Genomic DNA, 9,566 nt, shown 5'->3' on the forward strand with positions numbered 1-9,566 from the left:
GCAGGGACACCGAGGTCTTGCTGCAGCCCTGCCATCAGCCTGCCCCTGCTCCTGGTGGTTTCTCACAACCACAACTGATGCACTGGGGCAGTGGGCAGAGCTGAGCCCTGGCATGCACCTGGCCAAAGGCAGCTGGCAGTCACTGCACTGCTGGGACAGGGTGTTTGGAGCAGCACACATACAGTGGAGATGTGGCCAGCCCCAGCTCAGAGGCACAGCACGCAGAGAGCCACTGGGAGAGGGGATCCTGAAACACCCCAGGCCCAGGCCAGCCTTCCCTGCATCCCGCCACTGCTGCAAACGAAGCAAAGACACCGGGTTCAAAGCAGAAGAGCATGTATTGCAAGCGGCTGTGGCGCATCCAGAGAGACTTCCAGCCGCCAGGAGAAAATAACAGAGGGGTTAAAAACCATCCCAGTCTCTAGGGTTACACTGTGTCATGCAAACAGCCCCGGGGCAAACCCCATCCCAGGAGGTCGAGGGGAGCATGTTCTGGCCCGGTGGGGCCACCCGTGGCTCACTCCCTGCTCCCCATCACCGGGGCTGGGCGAGGGGCCAGGTGCCTCCCCGGGAGCTGGTGTCCCCCAGCCCTGCTCACCAGCGAGCACGGCACATGCAGGGTGGAGGCTGCGGCCAAGCAGAACAGCCCTTGTTCTCTCCCCCCCCCCCCGCTTAAAAAAAACAAGCTGTGTGGGGCGTCCGCCCCGCACCCAGTCGAGTGGGACCAAGGGATGGGGGGAAACACTCAGGCACAACCCACTCTGCCTGGTGGGGTGGCCCAGGGGACCATGAAGAAGGGACCTCCTCCGTAAATGTCACTCGCATGCAAACTCCGGTGTCCCAAGAGAGGAGGGGGGGCTCCCTCCCCAAGAGCCCGGCAGTGGCGGGGTCCCAGGCAGAGGCCAGCACTGGTCCTGCATCCCACGCAGCCTCCCGCTGTCTCTGGGGAGCTCTGTTCAGCTCGAGGACAAGTAAAAACTACTTCAAACCAAACCCATGCAAGGCAGCTATTTGCTCATGTGTCTTGGCAGCTGCCAGACACCCTGGCAGCAAAGTTCCTCTCCTCTTCGGGGAGGGGGGGAAAAAGAAAAAAAATATATATATATTTATAGGCAGGGGTCCCCGCCGCATTCGCTTTCCGCTGCGGCCTCATCTCTCTGCCTCCATGGTCACGTTAGCCTTCTGTTCTGCCGTGGCCTGCTGGGAGACGGCGGCTGGCCAGCCTGCGGGCTGCGCCGAGGGGGCCGGAGTCCACATGCTCTGCTGCTGGCCAGGGGGCGAAGCTGCGGGCCAGGTGGGGTTGAAGGCCCCATGCTGGGGCAGCGGCGGGGCCGGGGGCGGCGGGGAAGTCGCCATGGAAGCCACAGGGCTACTGCTGTTGAAGCTCTCGGAGGCCTTGAGGCGGGAGAACATGGTGAGGGCGTCTGGGAAGTTGGGCGGCGTGGCCGGCGTGTTGGCAGGAGTGCACATCTGCGGGAAGGAGACACGGGGTCAGGCAGGGCGTGGGGGGGTGTCTCCACCTTCCGCCTCCCACCAGGGCCCAGCACAAGACCCCTCTGTCCCCACTGCTGCAGCACATGGAGCTTCCAGACCCGTGCTCTGCTGATGATGCTGCCCGCAAGCAGCAGCTATTTAAGGCTCTGAAGAGTAATGCTGTGGCGAGAGCTCCTGGACCCTGCTGCACCCAGCCAAGGCGGGGACACCCTCTACTCCACAACCCACTGGTGCCACCCTGGCCCTGCAGCTTTCTGGCTCAACGGGCGCAAGGCTCAGGCTCAGCTCCCACCCCACAGGAGACTGGGTGTGCCTAGGCCCTGCCAGGCACTTGCTCTGCACACTTACTGCACGCTCCCAATTGTCCCAGAGAGTCAAATGAGGCCACAGCAGCCAGCAAATCCCTAAGACACAGCTGCCCAAGCAGATTACGGGCTACTGGGGCACAACAGTTAAGGGACCGAGTCTGGGGACAGATGGGAGAGAGCGGAGGCAGGCAGCCCCCACGCATGTGCATGTTCTCTTGTGTTTACACACATCCAGACACTGTGCATGCTGTACTAGACGCATGCTCCGGTGAGGCTCCAGGGGTTTGCACGCTCAGTCACTCCAACAAGCACACGAGGACTCACATGTGCGGCTGGGCTGTGGGGCAGGAACCATGCACATATCTGCATCTGTGTTTACAGAGCCTACAACGGGCCAGTGCTCCAGGATCCCTCCAGCCTCTCTCTGCCATGTTGGGGCTGATCTGGACTGCTGGCCATGCCGAAAGCATCATCTTGTCAGACCATCCCTCTCTGAGGAGCAGCCCCAACCTCTCTGTAGGATTCTGAGGGCACTCCCGGACCTGCTGTCCCATTGCGTAGGACAGGCTATGCCACCCCCAGCAGCTCTCCAGGAAGACTTTCTTTAGCAGGCAGCGCCTGGCCAGACCTCCCCACCTGCACTCCTGGAGCTGTGAAGCAGTGAGCTGGGCATCAGCAACAGCCCAAAGCGCTCGCCAGCTGGTACTGTGCCCCAGGCAAGCACTGAAGAGGTGGGAAAGCACTTACCATCTGATGGTGGTGGCTGTAGGGGATGTTTGTTTCTTGGAAAAAAGCACTGAGAGCAGTCTGCAAGAAAAAAAATTAAAAAAATAAATTATGTTACCACCAGCACACAAACTGGGCACCCACCTCAATCCTGCACACAACGGCAGGACTTTGCAACACCACAAAGATGATCCGAAACAGGTCCCAGGGGGCTGAACCATGCCCACAGTCCCCTTGCCCGCACAGGAGAGCCCTGTGCACAGCTGCTCCCACGTCCCCAAGCATGGACTCACGCCTGCCGTCTGCTTGCACTGGGGCAGGCAGCAATCACGCATATTTGGGATCACCATGCTCCTTGCTGAGAAGCAGCCACTGCTGGAGTGGACCCCAGCAGGCATTTCACAACTCACAGCGATGCTCAGCAACCGCTGTGTGCAGGGAGAGGACGGAAGCCAAATCCAAACCCAGCAGGGGAAGCCCAGCAGGAACTGGTTAGATGCATGTCCTTCACAGGACAAGATCACAGTCACCATATTTGCGCCAGGAGATCCCCAGGGGTGGGGCTGCAACAGGTATCCCACCCCATATACCAGAGCATTTCCAATTCAGTTACAGGCAGGGTACAGTTATGACTGACATAATTTTGGTTAGCTTCCAGTTCAGACCAGTAATAATCCAGTAAATGTCACATGCCAAAGGCATGTGAGAGGACAAGAGCAGTCGCAGGGAGGGAACGTCAGGGGCACAGGCTGGCCAGGAAGGCAGACACCCAGACCAGGCTTGGGAGGAGCAGAGGCAATAGGAGCTTTGGGGGCATGTGGGGCTGGGTTGACGGAGGACAGGCAAAGGCAAAGCTGACTCCTGTTCTGTGCCAGGCTTTAACTGAGTTAGGGCTAGAAAACAATGTTTTGATTCAGTTGCAGATCAGACTTGATAGAAATGTTAGAGAATTGGTTTGGATTCAGTTCTGGTTGGAGGAAAAGCCCCCATCAATCCCCATTCTATCCCCTCCCCAGGGCAGCCTGGCCTGCAGGTCTACAAGCTGGGGTGCGAGGCACAGGGCTGTGGCCAGGCACTGCCACACCACCCCGGACTGCTCTGTTCCTGCAAGCCAGTGATGGGTTACCCAAGCTGCTTTAAAAAAAAAAAAAAAAAAAAAAAAAAAAAGAGAAACACCCAGAAAAAGCAGAGGTAGGTTGTACCAAACCCTGTGCAAGTGCAGTAGCCACAGTCCTACCACCACACACACTCCTCGTCCCGATGCCCACGGCCACACGCTCCTGTATCCCATCCAGGAATGGGATGAATGATGGCAAGTCAGCTCCATTCACTGATCCAGTAGAAAACTATTCTGGCCCCAAACACCCAGGCTGGCAGACCCTGGAAAGGTGAAGGGGCTGTGCTCGCACCACTGGGGGAGCTGGGGAGCCGGTGCCGGCCTCTTGCAGCAACGTTTCTGGTTTCCTGGCTAAAGGGGAGTAAACTATCGGCCAGACCAGGTGGCAGCCAGCAGCATTACCTGCAAACAAAACAGTAATCCAGACCTGGGTGGGGGAAGCAATTGCTGCTCTAGCGGCTGGCAGCTCCCAGACCTCGGGGGGAGCATGCAATAGCTGGGCTGGCGAGGCTCTTCCCCACGATAGCTGCATTTCTCTGGCTGTGTTTAATAACACAGCACCCAAACCTTGCAGCCAGACAGACTGTGACCTGAGAGCCCTCAGCATCCACAGGTAGGACTTGCCAGATTTCAGTAATGGCCATAGAGCAGGAAGAGGGTCCGTGTTGACGGACACCTGCTCTGAACAGGCCAGCACACGTCTGTGAATCAAGGAAATGGCCGACGGGAGACATGGACACTTCTGAGGCAGCGACACTCCCATCACCATGCTACCCTTTGTCCTAGGTGAGGTCCGATGTCAACACCCACAGGCCCTATCGCTCAGACAGAAAGGATTGTGATAAGAAAGAGAGGAAACAGTGAACGGGAAGCACAGGCAGAGGTGTGGGCACAGCCACATACCATAAGCTGATTAAATCTGCTCTGTGCTCCTGTTTTCCAAATGGCCTTGTATCTGGGACTGTGCCATCAGCAGATCGGGGCAGAGAAGGTCCCCACTGTCCCTGAGCCACCCACCAATCCCTGATAAAGCTAGGATGAAAGCCATGACCTGGGTGGAGGAAGCACTCCACCACCGCAAGCCCCTCTGCCTAAAACACTGCATCTCCTCCCCTCCATCTGCATGGCAGAAGCAACCCCTCTGGCCACCACAATGTCCGCTGCCCACAGGGAATGGCTGCCACCTCCCAGGGGAACTCAGGACCTGCAGCAGCCTCAACCCAGGTGGGCGAGAGGCCCGCACACCCATCCCCTCGGTGGCACGGGGTGCCAGGGCCACACACGTAACCAAAGCTGCTGATGCTGCTTGGTCTCCAGCCAGCATCACAAGTGCCAGGGGCAACCGGTGCAACAGCAAAGCCAATTAAGGCTCCTCTGCTTGAGAAGGTGCCCAAGTACCAGCTCAGCCCCGACCCTGGACCAAAGGCCCCATTGCCCACGTTGCCCTGGGTCTGAGCGGAACCAAGACAGCCGCGCACCCACTGCCTGGCCACACTCAGCAGGCGACCAGGCCACTGCACGTCGTCCCCCCACCAAGGATGCAAAACCAGGAGCTTCACAGCAGGCGGATCACACAGAGACCCTGCCAGGGCACCAAGAGAGGCCCGTGGTGACCGAGTCAGAGGGAGGATGGCTGCGGGGGCCGGGTGCGGGGGTGAATGCAAGGAGACCTGGGTGCTGAGCAAAACAAGCTCAGCCTGGTGGAGCGGGACACCCAGCCCTCTGCAGACACTCAGGTGGGACCCTGGGTGCTGCCTGATCCCCTGCCGATCGCTGCTCAAGCTGCACTCACACCCGCTCCCCGTTGCATGTGTAAACTGCAGCAGCTGCCAGCATTGGGGATTGGATGCCAGCACAGGGGATCCAGCAGCAGGGAGCCCACAGTGCTAGAGCAGCCCTGGGGGCAATCTGCCCTTGAGCCACAAAGGGAAAGGGGCTCAATAAAACATAAATAAATCAGAAGAGGAAGTGGAAATCCAACCATGGACACAGCGGGCAGAGCCGGACACCTGCTCCTTCTCTTGTTCCCCACACACAACCTTACTACACTGAACAGAGACCGACACTTAACACCAGGAAAAAGGAAGGAATGGGTGGGTTTTTTAAAGCTGATGTCTTCTTATCCTTCCCAAGCAGCCCCAGGGGCAATCAGCACACAACAAAGACGAATAATATTCTTCTACCTGGGAAGGAGCCTGATTCACTGCTCAGCCCAACATGAGACTGCAAACTCTGAAATGTCTCCCTGGTAGCCTGCTGTGTTCTGGCCATGGTGGAGGTATCTGCTGCGCTCCCTGGCTTCTCCCAAAAAGCCGGCACCTGCAGCCCCAGAGGCCAAGTGCCAGCCCTCACCCAGAGACACTCCAAGTCACTTTCTTCAGCCTGTAAACCTCCCCCTCTGATCAGCCATGGCACTGCTCCAGCTGCCAGAGGGCTGGGCTGGCACCGCCATCCCTGCTGGCACCCACAGCGGCTGTCCCTGGGAAGCACAGCAGAGCTCACGGCACTGCAAGAGCTGCAAACTACACTGGGTGCGCCACAAGAAAGCCTGCCCTGGGTCCCTATGAAACAGGAGTGGAGTCACGGTGAGTGGGAGAGGCAATCCACTTGGTACCCACAAGCTGCCCCATTCCCCCGGGGATGGAGCACATGCAAAATAAATGGCATTCTTGTCAGACCCCTTAGTATGGTACAGGTTCTGATCTGCTCACGCCACAGCGAAGGCAGCTGTATCTCCAGCACAGCTTCCCGACCTCCCGTCCAGCTCACGGAGGCTGTCCTGGATTGAGTTCCTTTCCCCCAGAAAAACTCCAGGTCTGTCAGGGCTGGGAGGACCCTGTGCACAGCAAACCCTCTCTACAGCCCCTACCAGCCACAGAAGGCACCAGAGCAGCCTCAAAGCAGCATAAGCCCAGGAAAGTGGTCCCAAAACATCAGCATCCCACCTGCCTGAAGGTGTCTGCGTTTCACAGCAGCCTCCCTCTCCCTCCTGCCAGTGACCCAACGCCCCAGGCTCCTTCTCCCTTTCTGGCTGCCACAAGCAGCAAGCAGGGCATGTGCCCAGGTAGGAAAGGTCCTGGGCAGGGCAAACAGATGCCAGGACAAACAGATGCCAGGACAGAGAGAGGCACAGAGCTGGGTGAACCCAACCCCTGCTGTCTTGCCACCAGGCCACCTAGCTTACCTCAGCTCCACTGTGCAGAACACCTCTCCCTGTGGTGGTCTTACACCACCATGCAATGTCCTCAGGGTGCAAGCAGGCCGGTCCGACTCACACCGCACCCCTGGAGCGGCACTTTGAATCCGAGGAGACTATGAGTGAAGACAGTGTAAATTACCACTGAACTAGCCTGAACTCCACCAATTTATCCTTGCTGCAGATGCGGGGCCAGCCACCAAACAGGTACTGCACTAGAGTACCAAAAGCCTCAGAATTTCACAGGCAAGAGGAGAGAGCACGCTGGAGTCAGGAGATGACACCTCCCCAGCACAACTCCCCACAGAAGGCATGCCCAGCGGCCATTTTGCAAAGGGAATTATCTGACCGTTGCACCAAAAGTGAGTGGGAACATGGTAACTGCTCATCGCAGCGCGTTTGTTTACAGCCCAGCTTCCTCTGAGTCATGTGAGTGCCAAGCCGGCAGGAGACGGCTGTTTGTACTTGTGCAACTCGCCAAACGGTGGCAAAGTTCTGCAAAAAGCCTTTTGAAAGAAAAGTTAAACTTTTGTCATCCGTTTCCCAGCTCTTTTGCGACACGCGCGGAGGTGGTGGAAGCGGATCCCGCCCGTCCCAGAGGGCCACTGTCAAACTGTATTAGTAAACAAAACCCAGAGCACGTTACACATGCAACACATCCACTGTCAGTGGTGCTCCCGTCAGCAGACCGCGGAATTAAACAGGCACAGCAGAGGGGAACACCGGCTCGGCTTTCCACACATGCCCGCACACCCACCCACACTCGCTCCCTGGCCACGCACGGCTTGGCTTTGAATGCCTCTTGGCCTCCGATTTAGCATCTGGAAATCCTGTGACTGCACGCAGATCGCATGGTGATGAACTGCCTCCGTGCCCGATCCATCCGACAGCCATCACGTTACAGAACAAGCCCCGAATAACGTCTAGGAGGCCTGCCAGCGGCGCTCGCACCCACCCGTGCCGTGCGCTGAATGAGAGGTGCCCTAGCCACGGGGATGAATACAAACTGAACCTCCTGCTCTCCAGACTGACTCAGACCTCCTCCTGCATCACAAAACAGACACTTCAATTACAAAGGTGCCATTAGCGTCAAATCCATCAGCTCCAGACTAGAGAGCTGCTGGGGCTGCAGAAGGAAAAACAAAACCAACAAAAAAACAACAACAACAACAAAAAAACCAAACAAAAAAACCAACAAAAAAGCCCTGTTTAGCAAGAGCTTTGCTTGATACAGCTGCCGCACTCCCCACTTTGCTCCCTGTGCTTTAGCTCCGGGGATCTCTGGAGGAGCAGAGCACCCAGAAAGGCTGCTGCAGAGCTCCCCACCCGCAACCCCGGCCCCACGCGTGACGTTAACCCCCATCGATGCCACGGAGTATCCTGCCCGCAAGCAAGAGGAAAAGGCGTCTGGAGCCAGAAAAGCTTTGACCTACAAAGCCTCCTCTCCCCCCGGCTGCCCGAGGACTCAAACTCTCCGAGGCAGGGACGTGGGAAAGGCTGGGCTGGGGTTTTCCAGCCCACGGCCACGCGGGGAGGGAGGAGGGCTGGGGGGGGGGGGGGGGGTGCGGCGGGGAGGAGCGCTGCCGGCCGGGTGGGGGGGGGGGGGCGGCAGGAGGACGAGGAGGAGGAGGGCTGGGCGCCCCCGACCCTTCCGCGGTCCGGAGCGGGGCTCTGCACCCACCCGCGCACCGTGGCTCCCCGCCCCCCCCTCCCCCCGCGTGGAGCCCACGCTCGCTCAGCGCTCGTGGCCGGGCGGGCAGCGCGCCCCACGCGAACGCACCAGGGCCCTGCCCAGCCGCCCGCCCGCCCGCGCGCGCGCCCCCCACGCTCCCCGCGGGGGCAGAGCGCGGCCCACGCCATGCGCCGGCCGCCACGCGCCCCACGCCGACGCGCGGGGCGGGAAGGGGGGGGGGGGGGGGGAGGGGAGGGGAGCGGGAGGCGGGGGCGCAACGCCGGGCCGGGCCGGGTGCCCCACCCTCCCCGCGCTGCCCAAACCCAGGTGGGGACGCTCGGCGGTGGCGGGGGACCGGGGCCGGTACCGGAGCGGCGGCCTCACCTCGAACTGCCAGTGGGCCGCCTGCAGCAGCTGCTTGGCCTGGTCGGCGGCGCAGCCGGCCGCCAGCACGAACTGGTTGATCATCACCTGGTGCTTGAGCTCGTCCATGGCCCCGGCCCCCCGCCGCCGCCGCCGCCGCGCCCAGCCCGCCGCGCCACCCCCCGCCCTCACGGCGCCGCCACCATGGCGGAGCCGGCGCGGCTCACGCCAATGTTTACTGGGCACTGACTCACGGCGCCCGGCGAGCCCCGCCGACGGCCGCCAGGGGCGGGGCGGGCAAGGGCGGGGCGCGGGTTGCCGCTGGGAGGTGTAGTTCCCGCCCGCCCCGCCGCCGCGCCGCCTTGGCTCCGCCCGGACTACAACTCCCGGCAGCCCCCGCTTTGTTTGCGGAGCGGCCGCCGGCCGCCGGCGCGCGTTGAGTGACGCGTCAGACCCACCAACCGTCGCCCGCGGCTTGGTAGTACCTGACCGTATATGGTCAACAACGCCGCTGCCCCCAATGAGAGGGCGGCGGGGGCGGGCCGGGGCTGAGGCGGGGCGGGTCACGTGGGCGGGCGGGGAGGGGGGGCCGCGGGCGGTGTTTACAGTCGGCCGCGTGCGGTTTCCTGTTGACGTGCGGGGAGCGGCCGCGGCGGGCGGGCGGGGAGGGGGAGGGGGTAACGGCCGCGG

At 60.7% G+C, this 9,566-nt stretch overlaps 1 protein-coding gene across 1 annotated transcript; it reads right to left on the reverse strand.

Annotated features, from left to right (window-relative positions):
- Positions 1-319: 319 nt before the first annotated feature.
- UBALD1 (UBA like domain containing 1) lies at positions 320-9,123 on the reverse strand. Its single transcript, XM_049791331.1, has 3 exons — positions 8,898-9,123; positions 2,550-2,609; positions 320-1,470 (listed from the first exon to the last, which is right to left on the reverse strand). Exons 1-3 carry the CDS (start codon positions 9,003-9,005, stop codon positions 1,150-1,152), a joined length of 489 nt encoding a protein of 162 aa, XP_049647288.1. The 5' UTR covers positions 9,006-9,123; the 3' UTR covers positions 320-1,149.
- Between the last annotated feature and the right edge of the window lie 443 nt (positions 9,124-9,566).

This window comes from Accipiter gentilis, chromosome 33 (genome assembly GCF_929443795.1).
Source record: "Accipiter gentilis chromosome 33, bAccGen1.1, whole genome shotgun sequence".
NCBI lineage: Eukaryota > Metazoa > Chordata > Aves > Accipitriformes > Accipitridae > Astur > Astur gentilis.